At 37.2% G+C, this 19366-nt stretch overlaps 1 protein-coding gene across 1 annotated transcript in view; it reads left to right on the forward strand.

The window, feature by feature from the left end:
- Positions 1-19366, forward strand: part of LOC124803125 (ninein-like protein) — a 158070-nt gene that overhangs the window by 120354 nt on the left and 18350 nt on the right. Inside the window, exons 16-17 of the mRNA XM_047264301.1 lie at positions 6196-6322; positions 16613-16728. Of these exons, the coding sequence (XP_047120257.1) occupies positions 6196-6322; positions 16613-16728 (243 nt within the window). The remainder of the gene's footprint in view (positions 1-6195; positions 6323-16612; positions 16729-19366) is intronic.

A 19366-nucleotide genomic window follows, 5' to 3' on the forward strand; every position in this document is an offset into this window, starting at 1 on the left:
TTTCAGAGAATCTACATTGAAGTCCCCACAAATAAAAATTTGCTTCCCCCTGTCTGACAGATAGCACAACAAGGAGTCCAAATTTTTCAGAAATAGATGAAAATCTCCTGATGGGGACCTATATACAGTTACAATTACAAATGTGCCTTTATTTAATTTAAGCTCACAGGCACATGCTTCTATATGTTTCTCTACACAAAACTTTTTTGTTTCTATACTTTTTGCACAATGATAACTTTTGACATATATGGCAACTCCTCCTTTCTCCATATTTTCTCTCATTACATGTGCAGAGAGCTTATATCCACTTACATTTACCTTATCCATATCAGTAACAATGTGATGCACAGACAGGCTTAGTATATCTATTTCATCCTCAGCTTCTAAATCTTCTAAACAAACCAGAAGATCATCTATTTTATTCTTTAAACTCCCAATATTTTGATGAAATATACTTACATTATTTTTAATTATACTTTTATGAGAACCTTTACTTATTCTAACATTTGCAGTACTCTCCTGTCTGAGTTTCTCATTGTGCTTACGCCTAGTTCCTATACCAGTGGTCACATGGTGTTCAGAGAGGCAGATTATGTCAACTGGGTTGGGTGACTTTAATTCATCAATGCAATTACCTAGCACTGAGATACAACTTGGTGGAGATAAAATTCCTGGTGATTGGTGAAAATTTATAATTGGCAGCTGTGATTGGTGATCCAATGTGCTAGAATTGTGCTGTTTAATTTCTTTCCTAAACTGAAGATTTGTTTCAATCCTGACCTCTCGTAGAACTTGACATCTTTCTGTCTTACCTATCCCAAAAAAGGTGCTGCTCCAACACCTGTAACCACTGGTATTTTACCATTCATGGCAGTGCCTCCCCCCCCCCCTTAAATTTCCTGCTATTATCCCAGCCAGTTTCCCCTTCCCTTTCCTGTTGAGATGTAGGCCGTGCCTGGTATAGTCCCACCTACTGAGAGAATCAACAGGAACCACACCAATATGAGCCCCCGCACCCGACCCAAGCAGCCGTTCCAACTCCAAATTAACTCTCCCAACAGAAGAGTTCAAATGAGGCCGGTCATGGTGTCTCAGGACAGATACAAATTCATCATTGGTGTGTCTCGATGCCGACGCAATCTTTACCAGGTCACACTCTATACTGTACCCAGGATCTCTGTCGATGCTGTTCCCTGGCCCTCCCACAATAACCACGATGTCTTCTGTGGTAAATCCTTTACAGAGTGAACCTAAATCCTGTGTCACCTGATCCAGACTAGCACTTGGTTTGAAAAAATTTGTGACCTTGTATTCTGGTCCTAATTCCTCCTGCAGAAGTTGGCCTACACCTCTGGCATGAGAACTGCCTAACAACAAAACTTTCTTCCTTTTCGATGACTTTCCTACATTCTTTTTCAATTTCCTATTGAAAGTTTGTTGTGTCCTGTCTACACCTACCTCTGCTTGAGGCTCATCAGTTTCTAACTGAAGCAACAGGTCCAACTTATTTTTGACATTCACCACAAAACTGTCAGGCTTAGTTCTAGGCCTGTTCCTTCTGTTACCTGTTGTCACTTCCCACCTCTCTTTGCCCTTCTCCCTCCTTAACCTGTCCAGATCTTCCCTTGCCTGATTTAGCTCAGCCTGAAGGGCAGCAATTTTCCCCTCCTGTTCCACTATCTTCCTATCTCTGCTGCAAATCCTACATAACCACTGATGAGCCTGATCCACTTTCCCAACACCCACGCCACTGCAGTCCCCCCAGTGAAAAAAACTACTGCATCCATCACACCAAACCCTGGAACTAACAATTCTACGGCAAGTCAGGCACTTCTCACTCATGGCAAAAATAATACTTTAGCTAGAATAAATCAATTAAATTACCGAAAATCAAAAAAGACGTTACAAGAATTAAGCCTATTCACCAATGTAAATAAGCAAGTTTCTGATTTAAAATTCCGCTGTTTTTCTGATATCTGTATTAAAACAATGAAGGTATATGCTATTTATTATATATTTCACTTGATGGAATGAAAAAAAGGACAATTAAACGAGATACTTTAAGTTTGATTCTCCAAAAACGTTACGAGAATTAGACCCATAAACAAATGTATATAAGCAAGTTTCTGATATAAAGTTACACTGTTTTTCTGAAATCTGTATTAAAACAATGAAGTTATACGCTATTTACGGTAGTTTACTTATTTGTTACCGAGAAACTAGTTAAATTACCGTGAAACAAGAAACAAACACGTTTACAAAATTTAAGCCTAAGCGCGACTTTGCGAAGAAGTTACGATCTTTTCGTGTTTTCTGAAAAAATACACAAAGAAAAGTCAAACCTTTAATGGCAAGACTTAAACGATACACTAATGCACGTATTTAATTTGTTGTCGGCGTTAAACTAAATTATATTCCTGTCTAAATCACTTAACTTTCTGGAAATTTTTCTGGCGTCACTTACTCGGCGGCCATCTTGGATATTCCTGGATGGTACTCATGCCATCATAGCATTTTAGTCTTAAATACATTTTACTGGAGTACCAGTTATTTTTAATTTGTAATTTTCCATTTTTATTGAAGATATGATGCCAATTTTTAATTTCAATAACTTCTGCAGTAACAGAAGTAGTAGCAGTTGTGGTGGTCGTTGTCGTCCATTTGACATCAACTGTTGGGTGGAACCTCTAGATTTTTCCATGCAATAAAACTTCATCAGGATGCAACTGTATTTTTCTTACATGATTTCTAATGTCACCTATCCACCTTTCTTTAAATCATTATACTGTTAATTTCTTATATCTTGGAAATCATCAGTGTATTTTCTTGATCCTCCTACCATCCATTTGCCTGTTTACATGTCCCGCCTGCTTCAATTCCAGTTTTATTTCAGTCATAATTTGGTCTTCCACTCAATTTGTTCACTGGTTTGTTTGTTGTCCTAGTAATTCCTACTACTCATTTTTCCATTGTTCACTGGACAACCCTCAGTATTTGAATGATTCTATGCAGTCAAATTCCATAACAAAACGGCTAATACACAGTGAGTGTAAACTTTCCTCTTCACACACATTGGAATCTACAATTTAAAAATTCTGCTTCACTCATAAAAAGCAATCTGGGCCATTTTTACTCTTCTGTTCATCCAATTGTTTTCTTCATCTGCCCTACGTGCAAAACCACACAAACAGATTGTTAACTTAAAATTTTTCTTTTTGGTGTGATGGATTTCATTGTTTTAGCTTCATTATAGTCGATTTTTAAGCTTTCTTGAAAATTCACTATACGAATGTCTTCCATTTTTAGTGGAAGCCGGCCGGTGTGGCCGAGCAGTTCTAGGCACTACAGTCTGGAACCACGCGACCACTACGCTCACAGGTTCGAATCCTGCCTCGGGCATGGATGTGTGTGATGTCCTTAGGTTAGTTATGTTTAAGTAGTTCTTACTTCTAGGGGACTGATGACCTAATCAGTTAAGTCCCATAGTGCTCAGAGCCTTTTTAGTGGAAATTTGTCTGCATTGGAAGCAAACTCTAAGGTGTCATAAGCAAATTGAATGTCCATTAATTGGAAATGGTCTAGTGGTCCATGTTTGTTCCTTTGCTTGATTGAATGCTATTGTGGTTTGTGGTAATTTTAATAAAAAAATTTCTTATGAAATAGAACTATAACAGCATCATTACAGTTTTGTGAAACTGACTTGTCTTGCTCTTCACAATTTCCTCTTGTATTACTTTGCCTCTAGTTTTATCAGTTTTTCTTGAAACCCAATTGTCTGTAGGCACTCTTCCTTTCTTAATAAACAGCTTTATACACCTCATCTGGAAACACTTACAATAGACTTCATTTTCATTATTCACTGTCTGTGTTTCTGATTAAATGACTGTACATTTCAGAAGATTTAGAAATCTTCAAATGGCTGTACGTATCTGTTGTTAGTTACTGTGCCGTCCCCTATTTAATAAATGAAAAATAGTTTGGTTTCATTTCTTAATACTCTCACTGTGTTCAATAACTTTTCTTGGAAATTTTCATTTTACCTTCACACATACTTCCTGGTCACTTTTAAGTAACTTTTTAACTCATCATATTCTTAGTATTGTCTTCTTGAAACTCTTGCTTCTCTGTGACAACTACTTTGTTCCATTGCAATATCTAATACCATCTCTGGATGCAACATAACTCTTTCTGTTTAATTTTCTGGTTTTATGTAGTTTTTTCTGGTTTTTTTCCCCATAAAGTATCCTATACTATCAATATGAGCTCATTTGGGCAGTTTTATCTCTGCTGCCATCTCATTCTCAGTTATAATAAAAGATGAAAAATGCAGAGACAGATGTATTTTGTATTCACCTGGTGGATGTAAAACTGAGCAGGCGCAAAGAGAGGCGCACATAAGTTTCTGTAACACATTTTCTTAAATAAATTGTGAGTTTCACAATACTGTGGTGTGGAATGTGTTAATTAATGATTTACAGTGTTCAATTATTTTATATTCATGTCACATCTTGCATTTGCACTCAAATTAGCTGGCAGAGGATATCTGGAAGTTAGGCAAACAGGTGAAGGATAAAAATATACATTAGCTGACCATGTGACTGAAAGTGAGGAAAATGCATGTGACTGAAAGTGGGGAAAATGCTTTGTAGGAGATCAATAACCAGAAATTGCGTGAAATGCTACAAAAGCAGATCAGCATCAAAAACAGATAAGCATTAAAGGACTGTGTGGACTATTTAAGATTGAGGGCAATGTAGACAAGGAAAATACCTGGTTTTGGATGACTAGTAGAACCCTTAAAAAGGGAACAGAAGAAGTAACTAATTCTGGCAGCAGAAGATGCAAACTGCAGGCTTTGCAAAAAAACTGATGAAACACTCTGCACATTCTGAGCTGTCACAAAATGATGGGATACATAGATTTGAAATCAGAGCCGCAACATTGTAATCCAAATATTACTCTGGAACTGTTGTCAGAAATATCATCTACCATTGGAAAAGATCTGTTGAAACAATAATCCAGAAAAAGTGATCAAAAATGAAATAAACTGCTGTGGGACTTCCATTTACAGACTAACCAAACATTGGAACGCTATACACTGCACGTCATAATCTCAGAGAAAAATGAACAGTGGATAGCTGAATTGATGACAAAGTTGGACAGCTTACAAGATATGAAGACCTGAAAATCAAACTTCAGTAGCTGCAGCATAAATCAATAGTTCTTGGAGCATGTGTTGCAGTATTAAAAGATCTCAGTGGGCAGTCAAAACCATTGGCATAAATAAAACCACTTTTTCGGGGGCTGCACATATTCTCTGCCAATACATCACTCAGTCCTAGTCAATTGCAAGTGTCCGACTGGTGATTAAATGTGAAATACAGCACTGTGATTTTGTTGACTATATTTACTGTTGTCTGTTATGTAAACAAATATTAATAACAACAACAAGAATCATCATGATCACCATCTTTTAGCATTGCTGGATGGGATCCCATTCTGTGCTTACACAGACTGTTCAGTCCATTTCCAACATATTGTTTCTAATTTATCCTTTCTTGAGGTCAATACTGGAACCCTTTGCAACTTATTCTCGAGAATCCTAAGAAAGTGGTGGTGCCATGTAAGTTGGTATATTTGGACCTTGGGTACCATTTCTTCTACATGCAACTGTTTTCTTATTTCGTCACTTATTACTCTGTTCCCCAAGTTATGTTACTTGGTTAGCATAAAGGTCTCTCATCTGTCTTTACATATAAATAATAAGTTGTGGTGGTGACAGGCCACATACTTGCTTAAGCTACTGATGCATTCCTTTAGCTTCTGTATATTTTCCATGGGACACATAATTTGATGTGATATTTTTATTGCGTGCCATAGTTATTTGTAACTTGATAATTTTCTAATATTTACTATAGTACATCTTTAAAAATCCAAAACATGACAGGCAAATGTTGACACAATTTCTCATGAACACCATGGCCACATCTTTTACCAATTGATAATATGTTAAATTCTGATCATCCATTCTGTCCACCTCGGAAAGCACTAAATTTTTATCTGATGCATTTTGTTTCATTATGCGTAATTCATTATTTATTTTGCATAACTTTTGATTTTGTTATTACTTTGTCTGTGTATCAGGCCACATGTCATATTGATTTGATTTTCAGTGTTGTTCTTATATTCCATCAGGTGACTGATTTAGAGGAAGAATGTGAAGAAATGCGACAGCGGTATGAGCAAGAGGTGGCAGAAAAAGACCAGCAACTAACTCAGTTACAGGAACGAGTTAGGATCTTGGAAGCAAAACGAAGTAGAGGTAAGCAAGTATATGATAGGTTGTAACACCAACCACAGTGCAGTGGATATCAGTAGTTCCTCACCCCCCCCCCCCCCCCCCCCCCTCCTTGTGTGTGTGTGTGTGTGTGTGTGTGTGTGTGTGTGTGTGTGTGTGTGTGTGTGTGTTTCAATGGAGTGCAATTGTAATACCTTATTAATGTTAAAATATTAACTACATTTGGAAATACTCATGAAAACTTGTTTACACAACAAATAGTTGTGTACACATGAAACACAGATAAAATAGCTGTATTCAATTGAATTGAGAGCTCCATTGTTGAAATATGATTTTTATTTTAATAAATGTTGGCCTAATTATCACAGAATATGTATGTTGATCCATTCATTTAATCCTGTTGTGTGTTTACCTTGAAAGTTGTTGGCGTTATAAATGGTGGAAGGGGCATTATTACAGTTACATGTGAAAAAGTAATCTTTATGAATGCATAGTGGTAAACACAAAAAGAAATTGAGGAATTAAGGCGATAAAATCCAAATAGATGAAAGTGAGAGGTCATCACAAAAGCTGCTATGAAAGTAATTTTGACATTGACAGTAGACTCAATGGATTAGATCCTTTGCAAACTTGGAAACAACAAAGTGTATGCTTGAAACTTGAAGGTGGATATTAATAATTGATGCTGTAATATACTTTTGAGAACTAGACATAGTGAATGCCTGTCCTGTTCTTATGGTTTTTTTCACCTTCTCTTTGCTTTGAAGAAGTGACCTGTCAGCTTGTTTCCCAACTGAACATATCACTTTGGTTACAAATCAATGATTAAGTGTCCTGACCATTTTTAGAATAAATTGTTACACTTTTTATTGTAACATTGAAATAAGTTGTTACACTTTTTTATTGTAATATTGAGAATAAATGTTTTCAGCATTAGAGAATGAGTGTCCATCATGTAAGTTGGCAGACAGAGAAGTGCTTTTCTGCCAGTCATGTCCACTGTTGAGTACTGTAGCATTTATGTTTAATCTTGTCCCTAGGCTGGTCTTTCTGACCAGAACCTAACCATAATAATCACAACACACTGTTATAGTACCATTACAACATTGTACACAATTTAGGTGTTGAACAACAAGGTGTGAAAGACAAGAATAATGAAGATGATGGTTGGCTGTTGCTTGTTGCAAAGACATGCATATTTTTGTACCCAGTGTATCTAGTGTGTATGCTCACTTTATCAGCATTGTGTTTGATAATTGGAATGTTCATAAATGCTTATAGAATAAGTACAGAGTGTACTGTTGTAAACCTTCCTCCCATATGAATCCCATGTGCTGAATTAGAATTCCAGTAGGGAAACTCGCCTTTCACAGACAGAATTCTTACAAACTGAAGTCCACATACAATTCTGCCTTGTTCCTCAGCTTGAATTTGTTAATACTTATTCCCCTATTTCTGAACCCAATAAGTGTTCTCCTGTGTATCTTGCTAGGCAAGCAACTGTTGGAGAAAGGATATAATGAAGAACAGCTTATCTGTAGCCTTGCAGTTCTTTTTTAAATTAATCTTTCACTTTGTAAAAAAAAAAAAAAAAAAAGTGTGGTGAAGCTTCCAAACAGATTGAAACTGAGGGCGCAAGATTGAGACTTAAACCTGCTCATTGCCTGTCTTGACCAGTGGTATTAAGATCTGCAAGAAACTATTATGTAGCTGCAAGTATAAGTTTCACTTTACTGTGAAAACCAAAGTTTGGAAACTCTGTCTCTGCATGCACACTGATACTCTGAAATCCACTGTAGATTGTATAGCAGGGGCTGCTTTGAACATAGCTCATCATTCCCTTTCCTGGTCCATTTAAAAATGGAATGACGGAAAAACGAGTGCATTTATGCTTCTGTAAGAGCCTTTCTTCCAGCAAGATGATAGAGAATGAAACTTATGATTTTCCCTCTAGCACATCAGGGGACTGGAAAACTTCCAGAACTTCTACCCATAACTACTAATATTGTTCTGTATCGTGTCCCCCCCCCCCCCAAGGTATTATAGAAGCACATTACTCTGCCTACTGGAGAATGGATGTGCTGATGCATCCACTACAATCACAGAATTCGTCCCCATGTGAAAATCACTTGTACTCCTAGTAAGAGACGATGATCTGGACAACTGTGTCCTGCCTTATAGAATATTGGTATCATCATGAATTGTGATAAACCTCCACTCACTCTTTGTGAGCTGCATGCAATTTAGTGACTGCCAAACTGATGACAACATCTTAAGACACTGGATTGAGGGTGCCTTAGAGGGTTAAAACTGTTGTGCATATGTCCATCACTTGTTTCTGTAGTGCCAGTGTAACTTGTAACCAGATATATGCCTCTCACAAGATTGCCCTTTCTCTCAAATTTAGGTGCCTGCTGGCCATGATACAAATGGTGTACACATTGTAGAAGTGCTATAAACTGTATGATTTCATATACTCATTTCAAAGATTTGTGCCATTCTCACATAGATGATGGTGGGAAATGTTAAAATCTGAACAAAACAATAAAAATATAGAACTACAAACATGTTCTGTCACTAGTAGACAGTACTATGGGAAGGCTGGATTGCTACTCACCATATAATGGAGATGCTGAGTCACAGACAGGCACAACAAATAGACTGCTAAATAAGTAAGCTTTCAGCTAAAAGGCCTCCTTCTGAAGCAGACAGTATACACACACACACACACACACACACACACACACACACACACACACACACACACACACACACATGACCACTGTCTCTGGCTGCCAAGGTCAGACTGTGAGCGACAACGCATGATGGGAGAAGCAGTCTGTAGACAGAAAGGGTGGAAAGGGGGGGGGGGGAGTGGAAAAGGAGAGAACTAAAAAGGCTTTGGGTGTTTTGGTAGAATAGAAGGATGGGTACTGCTGGAGTGGAAACAGGGAAGGAGATAGGAGGGTGAAGAAGAAGTGGGGTTACAGGACCATAGAACATATTGTAGGGACAGTACATCATTGAAGAGAAGAATGTTATGTTAGGCAACGTGCTCAGCTGCTGGGTGGTCCAGCTGGGGTCTACAGTTTGTCGGTTGCCGTTCGTGCGGATAGATCGCTTATTGGTTGTTATGTCTGCATAGAATGCAGCAAATTAGTTGCAGCTTGGCTTGTAGATCACATGATTACATTCACAGGTTGCCTTGCTGTTGATGGAATAGGTGGTGCTTGTGATCGAACTGTAGTAGGTGGCGGTGATGGTGGTGGTGGTGGTGGTGGTGGTGGTGGTGGGAAGATGTATGGGACAGTCTTGCATCTAGATCTGTTATATGGATGTCAGCCATGAGGCCAGGGGTTGGAAGCAGAATTGGAGTGGATGAGGATATTGTGTAGGTTCGGTAGGCAGTAGAATACCACTGTGGGAGGGGTCGGAAGGATAGTGGGATAGGGCATCCTCATTTCAGGGCATGACGAGAGGTAATTGAATCCCTGGTGGAGAATGTGATTCAGCTGCTCCAGTCCTGGTGGTTCTGAGACAAGAGGGAATGCTCCCTTGTGGCCGGACGGTGTGACTTTGGAAGGTGGTGGATGTCTGGAGAGCTAAGGCTTGGGAGATTTGTTTCTGTAAAAGGTTGGGAGAGTAATTTCGGTGTGTGAAAGCCTCAGTGAGACCCCTTGTATATTTAAAGAGGGACTACTTGTCACTACAGAAGTGATGCCCCTGGATGGCTAGGCTGTGTGTATCACTAGTTATTTTATGTTAATTGGAGATTTTGAGTATATCCAAACATTTTCAGTAAGTTTTTCATGGATTTCTTATAGTGGCTGCCAGATTCCACAGAAAATGATAACTTCAGACACCACATTTTTTTGGGATATTAATATGGGGTATCAGTAGCATTTTTACATTTTGGCCAGTAAGTCACACATTCTCTAAATGATACGATGTATGTGATTACTGAGAACACTGTTGATGAAATTTTTATGTTCTTTGTATTGTGTGCTCAGAAATTTGCTTCTTGTTCTTGAATGTGGCATAATGTGACTTCCACACCAACTGGAATAATCTTTTGGGGTAGGGTGTGTGGAGCAAAGCTTGACTAAGAACAGCTGCCTTTATGTGCCATATTATAAAATAATGTGAATGAGTATAGCTTGCATCATTTATCTGGTATGGCTATATGTATCAGTTTGTGGCATGTGTTTTGTACATAAAAATTACAAATAATAAATCAGACAATGGAAAATACAGGATGGAATGTAACAGTATTATGAAAAGGAAAGACATGACTGCAATCTCAGGCAACTGAGGCCTCAGTTGCCTGAGACTGCAGTCGTTTGTGATTTGTGTTTATATGAGTGTGTATGTGTGCGTTTGTCATCTAATTTTGATGAAGGCCTTACTGACCAAAAGCTATATTTGTGACAAAGAATAAACCTTACATTTGAAGTGTATGTCTATGAAATAAGTTGGTTTAAGCTCTGAATTGGCATGAAGTCTGATGTAAAGTACCAGTCAATACTTTCTACAAGTACCAGAATCTAAAGAATAAAATTTGATAAAATTTCTATAACTATACCTCCCTACTGATGAAACAAGTTTTCACTGTATCTACCAAAGACTGAACATGAGTACAGAAAATATCAGTTGGAAATATTCCAGAGTAAATATAAACTGTTCCAGCAGACAGCTGCTCACAGATATTGCAAATTAATCAAACAATGATTTCTTGGATTTTAAATTTGAGTCTGACTTTTTAGAGAATTTCTGTCATCCAGTATTCGAAAACTACTTTCAGTGTGACTTCAGTTTTACAAGGTACAACCAAACAATGTGCTCAAGAGGCACTTTCTTGTAATCATGCAGGACATACTGATGAATGGTACCATACTATCAGTATGCCTCATTGCACGTACATCTGACAGTTATCACTGTGAACTGTTAGCAGCACAGCATCTCTAGCCAGCAGTTCATGTGAGACCATTAGCCAGCCAATCTAAAGGCCAAGTGGCTGCCCATTCTCATTTGCAAATCACAGTTTGGGTATCAGAAGAGATGCTCTGCTGGGAATGCTGTTTATATGTACCCTAACCACATTTTACAAACATTAAATAATAAAATAGCATTGGTTGGTATTTTCTAGAATCTATCTAAGGCATTTGACTGTGTTAACCAAGTATATTCATAGAAAAATTGAAGTTTTGTGGGATTGATGGTACCGCCGACCAGTGGATATTTTCATATCCAACCAAAATAATGCAGAAAGTTGCAATAGTAATTCCACAAATTTAGTGGGGACATAATTCAGACTGGGGAGAAATGACTTACGAAGTGCCACAAGGCTCAGTCTTAGGTCCAGCATTGTTCCTCATATATGTAAATGATCTACCTTGTAACACACAACAGACAGAATTTAGTTTTTATATCTCCTAAGTCTGACAACATCCACATTGCAAATAACGATTTACTTCAGGCACTTCAGCAATTACATGTGTTGCTTCTCCCAGTGCAACTTATCAAGTTGGAATCCCAAGAATTTAACACTGTCAATCTCTTCTGTCTGCTCCTTGTCATATTGTAGGAATATACTGGAGGAAAACTCGTACGAGTTCTGAACTACATATAACATGTCTTCTCAAAGTTTATTGACAAAGAACTGGTGAGGAACCATTTATTAATGGTCATGAAAATGTCATTAACCATTCTTTCTAAGACTATACTTGAAGTGCTAATTATTGCAAAGTTTATGTCATCTGTAAAAAAAAAAAAAAAACTAGATATCTGGGAATGTTACTGATAAAAGGTCATTAATATTCAGAAGCAGAGTGGAAGAAAATATGCAGGCATTAGCAGTTAAGGAGATGCATTCAAAGTTGCTTGAAGGAATGAAAGGTACAGGGTATGCACTCTTCATGAGCAATTTTTACAATCCTGTTAGCCTTATAGAGGGGCTTCTGTCAAAGTAAATTTATGATACTGGAATTCTCCAAGCTAAGAGGAAGGACAATCTGCTGCTAACACAACAGTGGAAAGGGGTATGGTGTGGTAGGGAGAGCGAAGCTGGGGGTCTGGGCAATTTTTAGTGAATACAGACATGCTAGAGTTTAAACTTACAACAAATGGTTTGAGAAAAAGTAAATCACAGCTTATTGTTGAATATAATAGACTAATTATGAAGAATGTTAACAGATAAGATCAGAAGTCGGCCCCTTATGCTCGAACTCGCATAACATCTCTTTGTCATTAAGTCAATTGGAATACTCTTATACCAAATGATGCTAAATAAATCATTTTTGAAAATAATAAGTGCAGCGGCATGAATAAAATGAACCTGCACAATTTACGTATAGAAATAATTTCAAAACTTTTGATCAACTTAAGGTGAGAACTTGTGACATCCTTGCTGTCAGTGTATTTTCTGTTCAAATTTTGTGCTCTATTTATAACCAATAAGATGTAAACTAAAAAAGTATTGTGAACATTACATCATTAGACTCATATGTTATCTTTTTGTACCCCTTCTCAATCACAATGGATTGTTGTGGAAAAATTTTAAAATTTGTTTTATATAAGACATATTTATTAAAGTCACAAAATTCTGCTGGTTAGGTAAGTCAACATAAGGTTATGATTGCTGTGAACAACAGGAGCCACTGAACAGTAATTTAGCTCATGAGTTTTCTGCATTCACTCCATTGTCTGTTACTAGTTTCACTTCCCATGCATGTTGTATGTCAGGGGCGTGTGTATATTTTCTGTGGGAACTTCATAAATCTCATGTCACAGAGGTGGTTGGGCGTTTTTATGACAGTTAGTTAAAAAGATGTGCATTTAAAGAAGTCAGCAGTTCGGGATGGTAAGATTTGATCATACTTGCTGTTGTGTTGGCTGAAGAGCCAACACCGTGTTACTAGAGGAGGCCGAAATGCACGCGTTTTAGCTCACTCAGGCTGGCGTGAGGAGGGAAGAACTATACTGACGTGAGGTCTGGAACATGACAAGGAATTAGAATTCAGAAAGCGGACGTAATTAGTTTGGTACTTAACTTTAATCCATTAATGATGAATGTCGCTCTTGACGGTACATGATTCACAATATTATCTGTTCAGAATACATTCTTGAAGAATATGGTGCCTTGCTAGGTTGTAGAAAATGATGTAGCTGAAGGCTATGCTAAACTGTCGTCTCTGCAAATGAGAGCGTATGTAGTCAGTGAATTATCACTAGCAAAGTCAGCTGTACAACTGGGGCGAGTGCTAGGAAGTCTCTCTAGACTAGACCTGCTGTGTGGCAGCGCTCAGTCTGCAATCACTGACAGTGACGACACCCGGGTCCGACGTATACTAACGGACCGCGGTCGATTTATAGGCTACCACCTAGCAAGTGTGGTGTCTGGGGTGACACCACAGACGTCACTAACTTAACTGGATGCTGTCAAACTGCCCATTGCTATACTCCATGTGTTTATATGGTAACCAGTCTTTTACCTTTGTGAGATTATTAGCACCTACTATCAGGTCAGTACTCACAAGTAACTAAAAGATACAGTGGCAGAAATAGTGAAGCACTGTCCCATAAGCAGTAATACACCTAACAAGTCACTGAACAAAAGAATTAAGTGTAGCACAAAATGCTGCCCATATTAACACAAAATGTCACAGTTCACAGGCAATATTATCATTCGACAATACTGCATTCACGTGAAAGAGATAGTCAGTGCCTCCTACCAACCATAACACAAACGTCAAAATATTCATAAACTTCTTGAGCTACAAAAATCAATTGAAAGTTTTATTGGCATCGCTATTAATGATTCTTCACATATACAGGTACAAGTATTTCTGTAAACAAACTGTGCATAGCTGTAGCTTGAACAAAAACTGGGAGCTTGTTAACTGGACCAGGGCTGGCTGGTGATGTCTGACTATTCAAAAACAGTCGTATGAACAAATCGTTATTTTGGAAATTACACGATCATTTAACAAACAGCTAGGTACAACATTGATACTCTGGATGGACTATAAGTTTTGACTAAATTGTGGTGTACAAAAATGTGGTAATCTAAGAATTTAGAAAAGTTTATGGAATCACTTCATGCATCCACACTAAGAATGCCCTGTTCACAGGTACCAGCGCCACATTAAAAAATTATTTTACATATGCTAAATTATTCAAAATCATAATTAGTAGCTTAATTAATGAGTAAGGAGTCAGAAAAGTACTGTGTTAAAAGTTCAGAACCTAACAAGCCAAAAGGTAAAATAAGCAGTAGAAATTATGACAGTATGCAATTTTCAATGTCTATTATTTCAAAAGTTAATTATTCATGCAAAATAAAATATAAAAGTTGAGATGCCGGTTTTTATAACAAATGGCCATACTACTTTTACTGCAGGTGGAGCAAAGTCCAAGCTTTTCAAGTATTTAGGCAGGTTACATGTCACATATGTTCAGTATAAATAAGGGTATGATAACTAGCATAACAACTGGGGAGAAGATTATCAATCATTAGGGGAGCAGTCATTGAAGTGGGGTCGTTCCAGCTTGCTGTGTCACAATATGAATTAAGTAAGATATACCCACACCAACAAAATTTGACAATTTCACAACATTAAGTGAGTAAGATATATACCAGAATTTATCTATTTATTTGTTTATTTTGATGATTCAGTTAATTAAAGGCAGTCCAAAATAGATTAGTTGCAGCACTTAGTTTTTTCTAAAAGTTTATCGTTGACCGTAATGACCTGTATTTGGCATTGTGCACCGAGGCAGGGTATTGTAATTAATGTTATTAAGCTGTTATCTGTTATCAACAGTTTTCTTCATTTGGTTCAGAAGATACAGTCTTCATACATACATACATTAATACTTGTTCCACAGATAATGAATATGATATTTTGTAATGATGTGGAACATGTCACTTTTTCTTCCTCCTCCTATCTAGACTGAATAGTAAGCAAGGCTGATACATAATTCATCATTCACACATATTTGCATGTAACTCCACACAACTTAACATTTCAGAGATGCAATGTGCTTGCCAATTATGCCTGTTTAGACATATTATGCTGTTACTATATTTTCTCTTTCTTTTTCTTCGGTGAATATAATGTTCCCTTTTTTCAATATAGAGAATAAACAAGGTTACTAGATAATCATAATGGAGTACCAGAATTCATCATTCACACATACTTGCATTTATGAGGGCATGCTAAAAAGTAACGCCTCTGATATTTTGCATGTGAAAACCCGTAAAGCTTTTTAGATAAAACAAATGTTGTTAACGTCTTTCAGGTCTACGTATTTAGTTCTCAACATAGTAAGCCTAGCAATGAACAAATTTCTCCTAACGAGAGACCAGTTTGTTGATACTGTCACTGTAGAATGCTTGACTTTGTTGATGGAGCCACAGCCTCACCTCTGCTTGCACCACTTCATCACTATCAAAGTGAAGTTCTTGAAGGTGTTCTTTAAGGTTTGGAAATGAATGAAAATAAGATGGTGCCAAGTCAGGACTCTATGGAGAATGATCAATGACAGTCAGCTTGTTGCAGATGTCGTCGTACTTGTGTATGGTCTGGGATTGTCATGCTGAAGTAAGGGTGCTCCATGTGTGGACGAACTCTTTTAATTTGAAAGTTGATTACAGCACGCACTTTCTCATGCACTGACATAGATTAGTTCCACACAGCCATGTTACATGCTACAATTTGGAGCCCTCTAGCCCAAGAGAGCTGCAGATGTGTAGACATGAAGAATAAAGATGTAGAATGTTAATAACATTTGTTTTATTTAAAAAGCTTTAAGGTTTTCACATAAAAAATTCAGAGGTATTGTATTTCAGCAAGCTCTTGCTAATTCTTAAGAGATAATAATATCTCAGAGATACAATGTATTTGCTCATTATGCCTGTGCAGACATATACTATTATTATCAGATTTATTTTCCTAATACATTTAATTTTTTTCGCTCAATCTACATCTTCTGTCTATTTCTTAAGTAGTCTTCTGTAGATTTCCAGCTTTTCACATAAAACTGTTTTTTTCTCCACTTATGTTTTGTGAATGCTTTTTTTCTGCTCATGTTTGGCCCTTTTTTATTTCACTTATTGTGAGCAATTTCAGGAGAAGTTGAAAATACATATCGCAAGTATTACAATAATTGAAATACCAGACTCAGATTTTTCATGTATGTTTTGTATGTGCTAGTGGTTACAAATTACATCTAATAGTTAGTTTTTCAATATTTCAACAACTATAACTTCTGTGTTTTCCGTACATTCAATTACAAACATATTCTATCATTCAGGAAGAAGACTAGATGTTGCTGTGCAAGTAGCTGATCTTGAGAATTGCAGTTGGGAAAGTGATAGGACATTCGTTGTTGAGCTTGATGGTGGAAGAAGAGCAAGTCAAAGACTGAAGGTAAATCTCATAATTCTAATTTTGGTTTGAAAATTGGTATTCACTATAGTTCAATTCTTTTATCTTGGCGGCTCGCGCATGCCCGCCCAGACGCAGGAGATTGCTGCGTTGCCAGTTGCACACGACGCACGCGCCAAGAGAAGCAGCGCCATAGTATAGCATAGTCCGCAAGCTTACGTTTAGGGGGGAGTGTGCAGTTTATGAAGTAAAGCCACCACGGCCGCATTAACACTTTCGCTGCTACACAGACGTGCTCCCCACATTCCGCGCTGTGCGCGATTTTGTTAGTGCACTGCTCGCCTGTGCAGACACATGGTGTTCCGACTGCTTTGACACTCTTATCATTCGATTCCATAAAAACTATTTGGCCCAAAAATTAGATTTTTACACATCTTCTTGACTGATACCTTCCCCCCATAAATGACTTAATTTTGTTTCGACGTTCAACGCAGTTATTATGCAGCATTAAATATAGTAAACCATTGCACGAAATTTTGAAGAGTTTGCAGAGGTAAAAGTTCATAGAGTATACTTTCCGTATGATCGATTTTAGTTGCCACAATGTTGAGAATGAAATGTGGACATGATACCTAAATTTCATATAAAATTTACTGTATAACAATATCTCATTTAATTTAAGTACCACATAGGTGTCGTATGTAATAATGAGAAATATTCCATCTTTCGCGACTGCAAAAAAGGTTTTATTTACACCGGGCACATTTAGCTTTATTTTAAAGCACTTCAGTCAATCAAAAGGAAGTAAACAAAATACATTAAACAAAACTGTGGACTTACAATAACATTAGGACTTGAACATACCGTCTATCAGTGAAGTGCTCTGAGCTATGTCAAATATAATTTTTGTGTGTGGCACACACAAACAGCATTTATTTGCTGAAACTCTGATCAGCCAACACAAATGTTGAATATTGTGTTACCGCAGCACAAAACTACGAAAGGTGACTTGGCAATGGAGGAGACAAAATACTGTCCACTGATGATGCTTCTAAAGAGAGAAAAGCGTCTGGTCTAAATAAGTCGCTTATTACAGTTGCAGAAGAGGAATATATTTAAATACCATTGGTAAAACTGCGACTGTGGAACAAAAACAAGAAAGAGAACATGAGTACCATTGTGTATGTGCCATACCTTTCATTGATTGAAGTGCTTTAAAATAAAGCCAAATACACCTGGTGTAAATAAAACTTTTATTACAGTCGCGAACGACGGAATATTTCTCAATATTACATACAACACCTATGTGGTACTTAAATTAAATGAGATATTGTTATACAGTAAATTTTATATGAAATTTAGGTTATCTTGTCCACATTTCATTCTCAACATTGTGGCAATTAAAATCGATCATACAGAAAGTATACGCTATGGACTTTCACCTGCAAACTCTTCAAAATTTCGTGCAATGGTTTACTACATTTAATGCTGCACAATAACTGCGTTGAACATCTAAACAAAATTAAGTTATTTATGGGGGGAAGGTATTAGTCAAGAAGAGGTGTAAAAATCAAATTTTTGGGCCAAATAGTTTTTGTGAAATTGAATGATAAGTGTGTCAAAGCAGTGGGAACACCATGTGTGTGCACAGGCGAGCAGTGCAGTGATGACAAAATCGCGCACATCACGGAATGCGGGGAGCACCTGTCTGCAGCAGCGAAAGGGTTAATGAAGAAACAAAGCACTAGAAATTTCAAAAAATTGCATTCAAACGAATAAAATTCGTGAATAAGGCACTTCAATAATGTTTTTAAATATTAAGCACCGCACAAGGTTTGAACTCATAACTTTCCGCTTAGCAGCCTAACACCTTAACGCAACTCGTCTGACAACAAACCTCCATGAGGATTCTAACACGTCACGCAAAATACTGACAAACACTGTTGGTATGACTATGAATTACTCATGCTTCGTCGAAGTACAATAGGAAATAAACGATTACCGCTGTTCTTTATTGCGAAAAAGCGGTTTGTGAGATTGATACAAACACCTTTCCCTGCTATCGCCTGAATTAGGAGTATTATTGCTTGTTTGGTTTAATTAAACAGAATATGAAGCAATTGGTATAAAGAATGTTTTTTCCAAACATTCTATAAAAGAAAGTCTGCTATTAAGACATTGCTTTTGTTCTATTACTTTATTTATGACTTAACATTTCTAAAACTGAGGACACTCGTGCGTGCTCTGCACTGCAGTCGAGATCTGGCAACATCGTTCTCTGTTCATTGGCTGACTGTGTTTTGTGACGTCAGATGCGCAGAACGAACCCAAACTCGGTCGCCAACATAAATGACGCGCACTTTAGCACAAAATTACTATCAGTACAAACAGATATTTATCTTAGTGCCAATACCTATTTTATGTCAATAAATGACTAATATATGAGTCATTATTTTTGTTTCAAATAATAATAATAATATGATGATGATGATGAGAATACTGGTTTCTTAATCTACTGAGGGATATATTGTTCTGAAACAGCTTCTGAGAAGAGGTAGGTATTGTATGTAGAACACTTTGAATGACAGTGGAAAGAGTTCATGTCTACATACATCTTGCATTAAAATTTTTGTATAATAATGCAACTAAGAATGAAACAATTTTCACTGATAATAATGCA

Source organism: Schistocerca piceifrons, chromosome 6 (assembly GCF_021461385.2).
Source record: "Schistocerca piceifrons isolate TAMUIC-IGC-003096 chromosome 6, iqSchPice1.1, whole genome shotgun sequence".
Lineage (NCBI taxonomy): Eukaryota > Metazoa > Arthropoda > Insecta > Orthoptera > Acrididae > Schistocerca > Schistocerca piceifrons.